General features: G+C 36.4%; 3 protein-coding genes across 7 annotated transcripts in view; 1 reads left to right on the forward strand and 2 right to left on the reverse strand.

Annotated features, from left to right (window-relative positions):
- LOC133658229 (myb-related protein A-like) overlaps positions 1-15,877 on the forward strand; it is a 71,245-nt gene that overhangs the window by 38,686 nt on the left and 16,682 nt on the right. The gene's annotated exons all lie outside the window — the stretch shown is intronic.
- ly6d (lymphocyte antigen 6 family member D) lies at positions 5,038-6,794 on the reverse strand. Its single transcript, XM_062062026.1, has 3 exons — positions 6,637-6,794; positions 5,530-5,634; positions 5,038-5,438 (listed from the first exon to the last, which is right to left on the reverse strand). Exons 1-3 carry the CDS (start codon positions 6,719-6,721, stop codon positions 5,356-5,358), a joined length of 273 nt encoding a protein of 90 aa, XP_061918010.1. The 5' UTR covers positions 6,722-6,794; the 3' UTR covers positions 5,038-5,355.
- The window catches only part of LOC133658228 (P2X purinoceptor 5-like), a 14,310-nt gene continuing 8,034 nt past the window's right edge, over positions 9,602-15,877 (reverse strand). Inside the window, exons 5-12 of one of the 2 annotated variants that reach the window (XM_062060018.1) lie at positions 12,900-12,996; positions 12,721-12,798; positions 12,508-12,649; positions 12,300-12,436; positions 12,113-12,206; positions 11,621-11,686; positions 11,449-11,525; positions 9,602-11,358 (exon numbers count right to left, since the gene is read on the reverse strand). In XM_062060018.1, coding sequence (XP_061916002.1) covers positions 11,280-11,358; positions 11,449-11,525; positions 11,621-11,686; positions 12,113-12,206; positions 12,300-12,436; positions 12,508-12,649; positions 12,721-12,798; positions 12,900-12,996 — 770 coding nt within the window. In that variant the 3' untranslated portion in view covers positions 9,602-11,279. The remainder of the gene's footprint in view (positions 11,359-11,448; positions 11,526-11,620; positions 11,687-12,112; positions 12,207-12,299; positions 12,437-12,507; positions 12,650-12,720; positions 12,799-12,899; positions 12,997-15,877) is intronic. The other variant, XM_062060019.1, reaches the window with a different exon arrangement.

Genomic DNA, 15,877 nt, shown 5'->3' on the forward strand with positions numbered 1-15,877 from the left:
CTACGTCCTTATCTTCACCTATTGTCATGAGCTTTTGGTTGCGACCGAAAGGACAAGATCACGGCCAAACTGTGTTTCCTCCATCGGGTGGCGGGGCTCTCCCTTAGAGATAGGGTGAGAGGCTCTGTCATTCGAGAGGAGCTCAGAGTAAAGCCGCTGCTCCTCCACAGATGAGGTGGTTCGGGGATCTGGTCAGGATGCCCCCCGAATGCCTCCCTTGGGAAGTGTTTAGGGCACGTCCGATCAGTAGGAGGCCATGGGGAAGACCCAGGACACGTTGGGGGGACTATGTCTCCCGGCTGGCCTGGTAACGCCTCAAAATCCCCTAGGAGGAGCTGGACGAAGTTGCCGGGAAGAGGGAAGTCTGTGCTTCTTTGCTTAGGCTGCTGCAGGACATTACAATAGTCTCAGGAAATAAAAACATGCATTAGCACCTCCGTGTTGGCCTATAAAAAATGTTTTGTCATACTCTTAATGTGTGGGATTAAAGTCAGCTCATTGTCAGAAATTACGCCCAGATTTTTTATAGATTGTGTTGGTTTTAAAATATTGTAATTTTTGTAAAGGTTTCTCCCTATGGCCTTCAGGGCCTATAACTAAAACCTCTGTTTTGTCCTGGTTGAGCTGTAGTATATTAACTGCCATCCTTGACTTGATATCTACAATGCAGTTAAAAACTGTGTCATCAGGCAATGCACAACTGTGTGTCATCAGCGTATGTGGAAACTGATGCCATGTCTGATGCCATGTTTGATTCTATGTCTCCTAATGATGTTTACCGTTTGATTTTACGTGAATCGGTACTCAAACCGAGGGATTTCAGTAGGTACAAATATCCATCCATCCATTTTCTACCGCTTGTCCCTTTCGGGGTCGCTAAAAATACAAAATTTGGTACCCATCCCTACGCTTTAATGCGCATTAATCCATCATCATTATTAATATGATTACAAAATGTAACGCAATTAACTCATCTGCAGTGCAGAATGACACAAATCCCTACGATGTCTCAGGAAACGCATTAATTGCCCTCTGCTGATTTGACTAGGAGCTCATAAATTTGTCTGGTACAGTTCCCCAATATTTTAGTCTGTCCAGTAGGAGTGCTCCAAAAAAATGTATTCTTAATATATTTTCTATTTAAATTGTTTTTAAAACCATTTTTAAAAACAAACTTTTTTTAGGTAATCTACATGCTTACTGGCTGTGCGTATAATGCCAAGAGGAGCTTTTGTAACATGTCCTGTTTTGAAAAGGTTTTATTATAATTTGTATACCAAATAATTAGAGATGTCCGATAATGTTTTTTTTTACCGATAACCGATATTCCGATATTGTCCAACTCTTAATTACCGATACCGATATCAACCGATACCGATATATACAGTCGTGGAATTAACACATTATTATGCCTAATTTTGTTGCGATGCCCCGCTGGATGCATTAAACAATGTAACAAGGTTTTCCAAACTAAATCAACTCAAGTTATGGAAAAAAATGCCAACATGGCACTGCCATATTTATTATTGAAGTCACAAACTGCATTATTTTTTTTAACATGCCTCAAAACAATAACAGTGCAATACTTTTTCATAACATGGTCACTACTTCCTAGTTTCTCTTGTTATATTCTTATTTTACTGTTATATTTTTATTCTTATTGTAATATTTTTCTACTCTGTTTCCATTTATACCCCCATTATTTACTTTTTACTTTTTAAATTTGATCTCAATTCTGTACACTGCTGCTGGAATTTTAATTTTCCTGAGGGAACTCTCCTGAAGGAATCAATAAAGTACTATCCATCTATCTATCCAAACAGCAGCTTGGAATTTGGGACATGCTCTCCCTGAGAGAGACTATGAGGAGGTTGAGGTGGCCAGGGTTGAGGTGGGGTAGCGGGGGGGTTTATATTGTAGCGTCCCGGAGGAGTTAGTACTGCAAGGGATTCTGGGTATTTGTTCTGTTGTGTTACGGTGCGGATGTTCTCCCGAAATGTGTTTGTCATTCTTGTTTGGTGTGTGTTCACAGTGTGGCGGATATTTGTAACAGTGTTAAAGTTGTTTATACGGCCACCCTCAGTGTGACCTGTATGGCTGTTGACCAAGTATGCCTTGCATCAATTTGTGATGAGAACAGCCGGTAGATATTATGTGACTCGGACGGCACGCACGCAAAGGAAATGCCTTTAAGGTTTATTGGCACTCTGTACCTCTCCCTACGTCCGTGTACACAGCGGCGTTTTAAAATGTCATACATTTTACTTTTAGAAACTGATACCGATAATTTCCGATATTACATTTTAAAGCATTTATCGGCCGATAATATCGGCAGCCCGATATTATCGGACATCCCTACAAATAATATATTGCAACAATGGGTTTAAACCGAGAATCGATGCTGAAACTAATCGTAATCGAATCAGGACTTATTGTTAAATTGCCATCCCTACTGTCCAGTTATTACGTATGTTTCCGTGGTGCCATACAATCACTCATTCACAAGATGGATGATGAAAATGGACCCCAGGTCACATTTTGGACTCACCTGCTCTTAATTACAGGTTGTATTTTAAGTTTAGGTATTGTTAATGTAAGGCAGTGAAACAATATTAACTGCTTTACCCACACAGGGAGCAAAGGTTACTCCTCCACAGCTGCCCATTAATCCATCAGCGGTGCACCTCTGTAGTCTGAGCTGCCCTAATGAGAAGAAGCAGCTGCACGGATTAACACGTATGACCCATATTTTACCGTGATAGGCGCACATACAAGCGGAATGATGGCGTGACGTGGGAATGCAGCTCCATTCAACATCAACATGGAGGTCAGCTAGCGTGTCGTCTGAGGACATGTTTATTGGCAGATATAGACCTGCAGTCCTCCATTAGGGTGATGATCATAAATTGTTTTATATTTCACGCTGAGGTCAAAAGGTCTCCATTCGGGCTTTGACATGGCTGCCGTAGGGAGCGGCCACTCACGCGAACACACACAAGACATAAGGTTTTGCTTTGTTCAACGATGTGTGTGTCGGGCTGGATGGCCGCTGTTCATGAGCAAACTGTATTTGGCAAGGATAATTCACATAAGTGTGGCGACTTGTCCAGGGTGTACCCCGCCTCCCGCCGAATGCAGCTTCGATAGGCTCCAGTACCCCCCGCGACCCCAAAAGGGACAAGCGGTAGAAAATGGATGAATGGATGGATAGATGTATCACTGAAGTTGAGAGCCGCTGTATTACAAGTGTTGTTTTTACTGCTTTGCGTTCTCACTGTCTACTAAAAACAATGTGGTGGAATGTTACAGGTAGTTTTTGGTTTCACTTTGACATTTGCTTTTGTTGTTTGTCTTTCTCATGCGATAATGGAAAACATTTCGAGTATTTTGTTGCAGAATAAGCAAGTCAATGAAATTGTCCAACGAGTTTTACTTCCTTTATGTTTTGTTTTTGTTTTTCTTTCTCTGTGTACAATGTTTTCAATACAAGCCGGTTGTGTCAGTTGCACATTTTACTTGTGTTACCAAAGACTGTTGGGTTACAGTGTAAAAAAAATCACAAGAATAAAACCATAATGACAGGGGAATAAACTTGTACTATCATAAGAAAAAAGTCAGTTCACACGAAAGTCTATTATAAATCAAAAGGTTGTAATTGTACAGAAAAAAAGTAGTAAAATGAAAAAAAATCATAATTTGACAAATTTTGTTGAAAATAATCCGTAATTCTACAATAATTGTTGACATTTTCTTTTACAAATAATAAAGTCAGTATTTAAAAAAAAAAAAAAGTTGTAATTGTACAGAAAAATGTAATACTATTACAAAAAAATTTTTCGATTTGTCTCTCATCAATTGGTAATTCTGTAAATTAGTCTGTTATATTTCAAAAAGTCATAATTTGACTGGAATATATTTTGTAATCTTACAAAAAAAATTAATCGCCGTAGTTTTGCAATAGTACGAAAGGGCGTTCTTGTACCGAAAAAATGTTTTAATTATTTAAAAAATATAATTTAATGATTTGACTGAAATACATTTTTGTTCTAACCTCAAAAGAATATGATTTTACAAGAACAATGTCTGTTATATTTCAAAAGGTTGTAATTTGACATAAAAAACCTTAATATTATAATTGACCCAACTAAATTGGTAATTATAATATAAATGTTTTTATAATTCAACAAGAATAATGTCTGTCATTTAAAACGTTGTTTATTGACCAGAAAAAAAGTGTAATATTTTAAGAATAAGAAGATTAAATACAATTTCAAAATATTGTTTAAAGTCTGTTACGTTACAATTGGGTGGAATTGTACGGAAAAAGTCATAATTTTTCTCAAATAAATTTAGATTTTTACCCCCAAGCTACATTTTACAAGAATAAAGTTGGTTATATTTCAAAAGGTCTTAATTTGACTGAGATGTATTTTAAATTTTACAAGAAAGAATCTCATAACTATAATTGTGCAAGATGTAAGTATTATATTTCAAAATGGCATAATTGTGGTTAAAAAAATATAATTTGACTTGAATTAGTGATTTTACAATCATTTTAAAATAATAAAATCTGTTGAATATTCAGAAAGTCATAATTTGAGTAATTGGGCAATTTGCCTTTTTCCCAAAAATTATACAAAAATAAAATGTTTAATTTTTACAAAATGTCATAATTTGGCCTGAATAAATTAGTAACTTTACAAGAATCAATATCGTAGCTGTACAAGAATAAGTTGCAATATGAGAAATTTTTATTACATTATCCATCCATCCATTTTCTACCGCTTGTCCCTTTTGAGGTCGCGGGGGGTTGGGGGGGGGGTGCTGGAGCCTATCTCAGCTGCATTCGGGTGGAAGGCGGGGTACACCCTGGACAAGTCACCACCCCATCGCAGGGCCAACACATGATTTTCGTCATTCTATTTATTAACATTTTCAGGACCATTGAAGGATACTGAAATAAAAAACAATCTCTTATTCAAAATATCCAATTTATTCCTTTGCAAGTGATCAGAGTACAGTAGAAAGACAATGAGATTAGAATGTTGTCTTTTTATTATGACAGCAGTTTGGCATCAACATTGCCGTGTGACAGACAGCGACCCACATAGAAATCAGTTGACCCACTAAGCAACATCACAGAGGGATTACGTGAGTGTGTGTGTGTTTGCAGAGCAGATTCATTGAAAAGAAATCATGGCTGTGAGATGATAAATCAAATTGTAACGAGAAAAGACAATTAATGAAATTTGGTTAGAGTAGCATATAGGGACGAATGATTGTCCTCAGATAAGCACATCATGTGAATGACACGCTGCTTTCATCCATTAGAATGTGAAGGATGACCTGCGGAGCCTAGCAAAGGTCCTCTGTACAGCAGGATGTAAATGGCAGTGTGTCATCGCAATCCTCTACACATTCTCTGTGGAGTTGATTCCCTGCACAAAGACAAAGATGTGTGTATGCATATGCACATTTATGTCTGTGTTTGCACTGAATCTACTTCATGAGACGTCGTCTTGTACATACCATCGTAGAAGGTTCTGCAGAAAGTCCAATCTTGCGGGCACTCCGTCTGCGTGATGCAGTTATCTTCGTCATCACCATGGCAGGTGTAGCATTTGAGTGTGAGCACTGGGACAGCAAAATTCTATTAACCTTTTTTCTCAATAATATATGCTCTTTATAAGTAGCCTTATTCGGTTACTGAAGTGAAGTGAATTATATTTATATAGCGCTTTTCTCTAGTGACTCAAAGCGCTTTTACATAGTGAAACCCAATATCTAAGTTACATTTAAACCAGTGTGGGTGGCACTGGGAGCAGGTGGGTAAAGTGTCTTGCCCAAGGACACAACGGAAGTGACTAGGATGGCGGAAGCGGGGATCGAACCTGGAACCCTCAAGTTGCTGGCACAACCACTCTACCAACCGAGCTATACCGCCCCTATACCGTTACTGAAACAAAGAAAAAACACTGTAAGGCAGTAGAAGCATCTGATTTTTCTGAGCCAGACAATAAAAAGAGCTCATGATAATTAAAATTAAATAATATATCAATTATAAATAATATAATGAATGAATATGATTAAACATCAGTAAAGAGAAAAATAAATGCGAGACATCAATATTTACATAACACAATAAAGCAAATGAGTCTCCTTTGGGGGTTAACATTAGTCAGATATTTTTCTGGAATATACTACATTTTTATGCAGTTAAAATTTTTAAATAGGAAAGAACCAGAGTAATACCCTAAAAAGTTCAATGTAATCAATATTTTATTGATGAATATAATATTCTATCAAGACAAAGTAAAAACTGCTTTTTTATTTCAATACTTTGACAACCTCTTCCACACAATTGCATGTTGTGGGTTTAACACAAAAATATCAAGTTGATCCAATGTCATAGTGAACTCGCACGCAAATAAAAACACTATATAACTACCATATTACAATGGTGTGACAAAAAAAAAAATCACAAAAAATATTATTTTTTTAATTCATATTGAATTAAATTTGATGTGTACACTACCTTTTTACTGTTTTAATAAGTAAATAGAATTGGGTGAAACAAGCTGACAAGAAAATTTGACGTTTTCCTATATTTTGGGGAGTCAAGCAAGCGTGTCTCACCTGGAGTGCTACACAGCAGCAGAAGCATCAGTGTGACCAGCAGGACCTTCATGTTCTCGAAGAATGTGTGTGTCTTGTGTGGCATCACCTTTTATAGTGGCACGTACACATTATCAAGTCCCAAATTCACTTCCTTGTGCGCTTGAATAACACTTGTTTCTTTCTTTTTTTTAATCCTATTTTCCACTTACTGGAACATGTGCATATCAGATATGATGCTTTTCTTCTAAGCCCTTTTCCAAGACGGGTGTGGGTTACAAACAAGTTTTATTGCTCAAAAACAAAAGAACACAAATATTCTGTGGATTAAGATACACATCTTGTTAGCTGTTAGACTTGTTTGCTTTTGTGGAGTACTTGCTTTTTTAAATTGTTTACTTATTTATAGGTGGGAATCTTCATTGCCTTCAAAATGCCACAAGAACACAATTGAATCCTAATATAAAAAAATAAAACTGTCAGAGAATAATAATACAAGAAAAAGTTGTCATTTTATAAAGTTGTGATATAACAAATACAAATGTAACCAACCAGGAAGGCATTCATATGGCCCCATTCCTGGATGGATCTCGCGTGAGAGGAAGAGGGGTTGGGGGAGTAATCATTTTGCAATGCAGTCTGATGAAAATGACAGAAATCGCCACTCTACATAGCAACTGACCCTGTGATCAAAGTTGGAATTGGCACAAAAGACATTTTAAAATGTTCAACACACTACTGCCATCTGGCGGCTAACGTGGACAGTGCAAACAACTCTATTTATTTCACATGAAAGTCTATCATAGTCCAAAAAGTCATAATTGTACTGAAAAAAATTAGTAATATGAGAACATTTTACAATTTGACTCAAATAAATTGATAATTTTACAATATTTTTTTATATATATGATTTTACAAGAATAAAATCTGTTATTTCAAAAGATTGTCATTGTTCAGAAAAAAAAAAAATACAATTATTAGACAATGTCAGTATTTTACTTTAATAAGCTATTAATTTTGCTATTACAAAAACATTGTATTTTACAAGAGTAAAGCTGTAATTTAAAAAGGTTATAGTTGGAAAGAAAAAAATCATTACAAAAATTATTGTGATTTGACTAAAATACATTGACAGTTTTATCATTTTAAAAATATACGTTACAAGAATAAAGTCTGTGGTCATAATTTGACTGAAATAGATTTTGTAATTTTACAAAATACAATTTCACAGCCTTAGTTTTGCAAATTATTTCAAAAGGGCGTATTTGTACCAAAAAAAAAATTGTAGGGTTATTTTTTTATTTCATAATTTGACTTTAACACATTTGTATTTTCACCCCCATAAAATGTGATTTATAAAGTCTGAAGTTTCATTTCAAAAGGTTGTAATTGTACAGAAAAAAGTAAAATCATTCCGAAAAAATGTCAAGATTTGACTCAGATAATTTGTTAATTTAATAATAATAAAAATAAATTCACAAGAATAAAGGCTGGTATATTTCAAAAGGTTGGAATTTGACTAAATTATAGTTTTAATTTCACAAGGAAAAATCTGATAACCGTAATTTGTAAGATGTAAACCTGTTATAATAGTAATATGAGAAAATATCATAATTTGACATGAATAAATTGGTAATTTTATTATACAATAACTTGAATAAATGAGTAACTTTACAAGAATCAATCTAACTGCACAACAATTAAGTTGCGTTGTGAAACACTTTAAAATACATTAGGATTTTTTCTTGTCATTCTATTTACATTTCCATGTTCATTGAAGAATATTGAATAGAAAAAGAATCCCTTTTTTTAAAAATTCAATCTATTCATTCACATATGATTAAAGGACAGTAGAACAACAATAATGAGATTAGAGAACGTCAAGGGCATCTTCATCGTCTTATAAGAACACCACGTAAAAAGCTCAGAGATTGATCAGACTGTTTGGTCTTATTTGTAAGCTTTGTCAGCTAGGGATGTAACGGTATAGTAGATACTGTAATATTGCGGTTTCAAAATCCTCACAATAATGCCGTGACGCGTAACAGTATCAAACAAAAACTTGGTGAGCAGTGTTGGGTTAGTTACTGAAAACCAGTAACTAGTTACAATTACCAGTTACTTTATTTCAAAAGTAACTCAGTTACTAACTCAGTTACTTACACCAAAAAGTAATGCGTTACTGTGAAAAGTAACTATTTAGTTACTTCTTTTTTCCCCCCTTTTTTAAGGCTCCCATTAATGCCCTTTTAGCCTTCATTTCAGTACTGTTATTGCACTGGAGAATAATACAATCTGTTGATCAACTTGACATGCATTTGCATCACTGAACTCAGAAAGCAATGTGGTCTACATACAACACACAAAGACAAAGATATGTTTCAAAGGGCCAATTTATTTCAGGCCAGAAAAAATTGACAAAACTACTGTATTTTAAATAGCTGCAACATAATGGCACTTTCACTTTAACTCTAAGTAGATAGGATCTTTGATCCAAGACACAACTTACATTTAACTAAAATGTTATTTTCTTTGTGCTCGACAAAAGAAAAGTATTGAGAATGTCTCCATGTTAAAAAACTCGACTTCTGGCTTCGCCATGATGTCTTGTTAGTTGTTATGAGAGTAGCGTATGTGTGTGTGTGTGGCCCTTTAAGATATGACAGCATAAGAGGTGAGTGACGTCAGTGAGTGAGTGGGCGAGAGAGGTGAGGGAGCGGTATAGTAGATACTGTAATATTGCGGTTTCAAAATCCTCACAATAATGCCGTGACGCATAACAGTATCAAACAAAAACTTGGTGAGCAGTGTTGGGTTAGTTACTGAAAACCAGTAACTAGTTACAATTACTAGTTACTTTATTTCAAAAGTAACTCAGTTACTAACTCAGTTACTTACACCAAAAAGTAATGCGTTACTGTGAAAAGTAACTACTTAGTTACTTCTTTTCCCCCCCCCTTTTTTTAAGGCTCCCATTAATGCCCTTTTAGCCTTCATTTCAGTACTGTTATTGCACTGGAGAATAATACAATCTGTTGATCAACTTGACATGCATTTGCATCACTGAACTCAGAAAGCAATGTGGTCTACATACAACACACAAAGACAAAGATATGTTTCAAAGGGCCAATTTATTTCAGGCCAGAAAAAATTGACAAAACTACTGTATTTTAAATAGCTGCAACATAATGGCACTTTCACTTTAACTCTAAGTAGATAGGATCTTTGATCCAAGACACAACTTACATTTAACTAAAATGTTATTTTCTTTGTGCTCGACAAAAGAAAAGTATTGAGAATCGTCTCCATGTTAAAAAACTCGACTTCTGGCTTCGCCATGATGTCTTGTTAGTTGTTATGAGAGTAGCGTATGTGTGTGTGTGTGTGTGTGTGTGTGGCCCTTTAAGATATGACAGCATGAGAGGTGAGTGACGTCAGTGAGTGAGTGGGCGAGAGAAGTGAGGGAGCGGCGACAGTGAGTGCGTGTAGGTGCTCTAGCTTGGTGGATGGCTGCGTACAATAAAGTCACAAAGTTGCAACAAACCGCCGGGCTCGTCATTCACCCTCAGCTGTAAAGACCCTCTTCCGGGTAAAGTGAAGGTTGTTAGACCTGAAGTACGGCTCTGGAGGAACGTCTCCCCTGCGGGGAGGCGTGCTTTCTGTGGGTGGGGGAAAGCACGCCTCTTCTTTTCCACCGGAGCGCTCCAATAAAACACACTCAGATCTTCAGTTTCTAGCCGATACTACATACAAATAACGTAAAATAAAGCAGTAACGCATCATGCAGTAACGGTAACTGAGTTACTGTATATAAAAAAATAACGCGTTAGATTACTAATTACCGCCGAAACTAACGGCGTCACAGTAACGCGTTACTTAGTAACGCGTTAGTCCCAACACTGTTGGTGAGTGTAGTTTATTTCTGGCACTTTTGCGTTGGCCCGGTCTGAAAAGAAACTACATCTCCCTAAACCCTCAGCGCAGCACGGCACTGGCAAACGCTGGTGGAACGCCGTAAATGGGAGAAAAAAAGGAGGCATGCGGGAGAAGTGTATTTTTGTATTATATAAGAGGAATAGTTTTTTCCGGACGTTTCCTGAAAATGTTATCAATATCAGCCCATAACGTTTTGAGTTATGTTGCTAACAAACAGACAAACAAACCTAGATGAAAACATACCCTCTGTGGCGAAGGTAAGAAAGTCTGCTACTGCAAAGCACGCCACCTTTGTCACGAGCGCTTCCGAGCCGACACAGAGCCGGTTATGGCGCACCGCACAGAGGGAAAGCGCCCGGTGGAAGCGCGGGCAGGGCGCACCGCAGGGAATACGAGTAATATGAGAAGCTTCTTGATAAACCATCACCTGGAAAATGTATTTGAAGCCAGTGGGGCAAGTTTTTACATTGTCAGTTTAAAGACACTCAACTGTAAGTTTTATTTTAAATATTTGTTTAAAAACAGTGGATGGTCCCACGCAATTCTTTGCACTTAAAAATACATGTTTGTAATAATAAATATGATTAGAACATTTGAGCATCATGTTTGTGTTTGGCTTCAGTAAGTGTTTTTATCCTAAACATTCCTGTCACTTCATTTTACACACTGTAACATGTTTACCAGTCTTTTTATTTTGGACAATACCACAATAATATCGTACCGTGGCCTTAATACCCTGACAATATCGTATCATGAGATTTTGGTATTGTTACATTCGTAGTGTTGACATCTTCACTCGCCAACTGTCTGTGGAGACACAACATACACAAACACCAAATGAGTATTAACGCTTTATCAGTAGACGCCTCCTTTTCCAAAGCTGCAGCTGAAACATACCCTTCAAACTTCCTCTGCCGATAGGCCGTGCCATTCTTCATGAGGTAGAGAAGGATCATGTCACAAAGGAATACTCCCTATATTAAATTTAAAAAAAGTGTCACCTTTGGTGATGTGGCAGTGTATAAAATTAATTAAATCAAAATTCAAAACAATGAGAGATTTTACTTACCGCACCCATTAAAGCTAAACCTGAACCAACATTGATGGCTGTGGGCACAATGCTGAACATTCCAGCCTATGGACCACAGAGGAATTCAAGGTTTTATACATTAAAGTTGGGCTTGAAAGATGTGGCTCAAGGTATTTTTTTTTTTTATCTTTAAATTAAAGAAATATATATATATATATACGATACAAATATAAAAAGACGTTAGGTTATATTGTAATATCATTTCTACATTTGAATTCTTAACTGAGATTTATTTTTCACAACAAAAAATTATGCAAAAATTGTATTTAAAAAGTATATTTGAATTCAGTTCAAGTATTATTATTTTTTTTAGACAAATGAATAGAACATTCTAAGTAAATCTTAACACTGTATGACTGGTTGTGTTGTGATTTATTGTACTGGCCAAAAAAAAAAGGTGCCAAACAGGACTTAAATTTGACCACTAAATATGTCAAAGTGATGGACGCATAAGAGACGCATTTTGCCTACCCTCCCATTCACCATGATGTTGAATCGCACGCCGTAGACTTTGAATAGAGATCGGTAACTCTCCCCTGCTGCATTTTTATAATAGCGAGCATGTCTGGAAGAACCATTGAACCATCATGAATAAAGTCGCAAAGATCATCTTCTGTTGTTTAAAGTGAAATATTTGTATTCGTAAATCAAGTCTAACCTGAAGTTGAATCCCACTGCGATCGCATTGTTGGACGCGCTGATGTCCTGGCGGGTGAAGTGGTACTGTGGGTGACAGCTGGAGTAACCTTTGTCCAGGTCACAGTCCCACTTAATATGGATGCCAATTGAACCCCCCTGGTGCAAAATACCAATATCAATTGCGGACACGGTGTGATAAATAGAAGAATAATGGTAACGGTGCATACAAATGTTGCCATGTCACTGAAGTTGTATCCAGCTCTCAAGGTGAGATCTCCCAAGCGAAAGATGGGGCAGTAGGGGTGAAGCTTCTCATCATATCTGCATTTCTTCAAATAGGACTGGTCCGTTGTGTCCAGAATGTTAGACCTAACAGTCAGGAAAAGCACAGTTTGTATAGACCTTGTTGGATACGCGCGCTTAGCGTCTACAGGACTTACTTTGAAAATGTGAATTTAGGAAACACTATGAAATTCTTGATGTAGATAGTAAAGTTCTCTACGTTTGTCAGCAGAGACCTTTTGGTAAAATTAAAATAAAAAAATCACAAAAAAATTGCAGAAATAATATACGATAAAAATGGATTTAACTGAAGAAAAATACAAATATGTCTCCTTACTGTGGTTTAAACGGTCTCTCCACAGGACACCAGCCAAAGATTTCACACGTGCCAGTGGAGTTTTCACCCCTGGATAAGCATCGACCACTCTTGACTCCTTTGGAAATAACAAGCATTTATGCAGACTTTCTGGATTTTATATTGTACTGTACCTAATCCAGTTTGAATACAAACTAGTCTTACATTTCACTTCCAATTGGAGAGAAATGCCTATTTATAAAAACACTTGGAATGGCTTCAGTAGGTTTATAGAAGAAGAGGGGAATTGTTGGGTTGGTCGCATTCCTCACAATTATTCTGAAAAGGCCTGGCCACCAGGAGTCAACCTTTGGCATTATATATTTGTAGCGTCCAGAGCTAATCTCAAGTGACCGACCAAGAGTGACCAGCGGTGGTTTACTCTATCAGCTTGGAACCCTGTCTAACCAGCTACTCGAAATAGTACCTGCTTATGCCAGAGCAGAAGTATGACAATGGTAGCTCTTTTTTAGTTAGGAATCTGTTCTGAAAAGTCAGACAAAAACCAAATTGTACTTCAACCAAGGGCCAGCCCCTGGCATAAACACTCCAGTAGCACAAAAAAAAATCGGTTCACATCCGAATCGCGATTCTTTTTCTTCCCAATTCTAAAACAATTCATAATATTCAAAAATCGATTAAAAAAAACAAAACTTTTTTTTTTTTTAATAATAATAATAATAACATTTTTAGGCCATCTCAATGCAACCAGAAGGAGCTTTTCTAATTTGTAACTTGTTTTGAAAAAGTTTTTTTATTCTAAATAATACACTGCGAGAATCAATATAAATCAAGAATCGATTCTGAATCGAATAGTCACCCCAAGAATCGGATCAAATTGTTAGGTGCCCAAAGATTCACGCCTCATCAACGTGGTCATCGTGCTCTGCTTGTTCTACTTTGATGGACTGAATGACCTCATGGATTCAGTTACACTTAGTTTCTGCTAAACTTTTATTCAGCGGTGAGTCAACATGTCCTTTGTAATAGTTTTAGTTTGGTTTAACATTATTGCGGCCACGTCCATTCAAAAGCCCAGGGAGGTAATTGATCATTTAGTATGGCTTTGAACGGCCTATTTCTATAATGACCATACTATTTACGTTTATATTGTAGCTGAACCGTTTACCCAAAGATTGATTGATTGAATATATTTTAAGAAAACATGTAAAACAGCACATTTACATTTAAAATACTTTGTCTAACAGGTCCGTCCAATATAGTCCTTGCGGTCTTGTTTCCGTTGGGATCCTATTCAACTCATAGACATACAGTATATAGTGGCACCGACATTTCAAAAATCATCACAAAAAATACAGGGGAAATAACACCACTCATCAACAAAGGTAGCATGCAGTAAAACATGGAATGAAAATAAAAAACATTAAAAAATCACTATGTACGATGATATTAAAAAACTTGTTTTTTCATAGTTTTTCCCATCTGTTGTGTTGTGTTTACTTGTACAATTATCGCCTAAGCGGCATAGCAGTTTTGAATTGGATTTACTGTGATATCGAACACTTTTGTTTTTCCCTTATCAACCTACTTTTTTACCTTTTCATATAAACTTTGGACATTATCTGAAATATAAAAACATGACTCTTGAACACATTAAACTGAATAGTAGTTGTCAATGTAGTCATTTTCTTAATTGGTCATACCTGATTATTTATAGTAAATACAAATCTTTACATTTGCATACATAACAAAAAAAATAATACAGTATTTCTTTAATAGCTTATTATAAATGTACTTGAACTGCATTTTTGTTGGTTGTGTCTTTCATGCACACACTAAAGCTCCCATAGCCGAATCTATTTGTAGTCACCAAGAGTAATACAGCCAACTCGCATTTATTGCTGTTAATGGGTTGCAAGCCTTTGTTTTTAATTGTAAATGTAATATTTTCATAGATAGCACCTAAAAAACTTAACAACTTGCTGAATATGTTTTTTAACATTAAGAAAACTCTTTGGACATGAAATAACACCCACATAGTCCCGTTTTCAAGCTGTAAACTTCAAAGTGCAATGTAGTAATGGACAACTGTATTACAATACACACTAGTCTGCAGTCAGTCCAAGCTCTACACGAGTAATATTAAACAATGAAATGGGTCCACAAACAACATCTTTTTTTAGGGCCCCAAAAAACCTATTTTGAATTCAGAAAAATTTGAATCGTGTGAATTTTTTTTCAGCACCTCAGTTAGTATGTGAATCTTACAACAACTTCAGATTCAATTCCGATTCTTTGGGTGACGACTCGATTCAGTATCGTTTCCACGCGATTTTCGACTGAAACCAATTCTCGCAATCTTTTATTTTGGTATCAAAAGTCTCAAAACTTTTTCAAAACAGGTTACAGGTTACAAAAGCTCCTCTAGGCTGACATATGGCATCTAGTAAGCCGGAGATGGAGATGGTTAGTAAGATAGCTCAAAAAGTTATGGGTGGATTTTAGGGATGTCCCGATCCAGGTTTTTGCACTTCCGATCCGATACCGATGTTGTTTTTGCACTTCCGATCCGATACCGATACTGGCCGATACTGGCCTTATCCGAGCATGTATTAAAGTTTAAAGTTATTTAGCCTACTTAGTTGTCAGATTCATGTTGAAAAGGGTTTTAGTACTCTTGATAACAACTAGCCAGCTGAATTAGGTGAGTTTGAATAATACACAATGGAGATGTTGACATGCAGAGTTTCAAACACTCTTCATTTTCTAGCAGGGGACTTTTCAAATGATGCTACATATTAGCAGTAATGCTACTTTTTATAACAACGCTTTTGCCCCACACTTGACAAATTACGGTTGTCTGTTCAACATATTCCCACTTGAAGCCAAAGCACCGCCAGACGATGGACCCCCTGCTGTTTTTCTTTGGAATTAATTAATTCTTCCTTCATTATTACCGCTCACACGGCTACGCTAGCATCACAGCTAACGTTAGCCAT

This window comes from Entelurus aequoreus, linkage group LG10 (genome assembly GCF_033978785.1).
Source record: "Entelurus aequoreus isolate RoL-2023_Sb linkage group LG10, RoL_Eaeq_v1.1, whole genome shotgun sequence".
NCBI classification, from domain to species: domain Eukaryota; kingdom Metazoa; phylum Chordata; class Actinopteri; order Syngnathiformes; family Syngnathidae; genus Entelurus; species Entelurus aequoreus.

Excerpts from the sequence above, each read along its gene's own strand:
- ly6d (XM_062062026.1), bottom strand. The coding sequence starts at position 6,721 with ATGCCACACAAGACACACACATTCTTCGAGAACATGAAGGTCCTGCTG. Across the intron at positions 5,635-6,636 it reads GCTGCTGTGTAGCACTCCAG|TGCTCACACTCAAATGCTAC; the intron begins GTGAGACACGCT and ends TTGCTGTCCCAG. Across the intron at positions 5,439-5,529 it reads CTGCAGAACCTTCTACGATG|GGAATCAACTCCACAGAGAA; the intron begins GTATGTACAAGA and ends GTCTTTGTGCAG.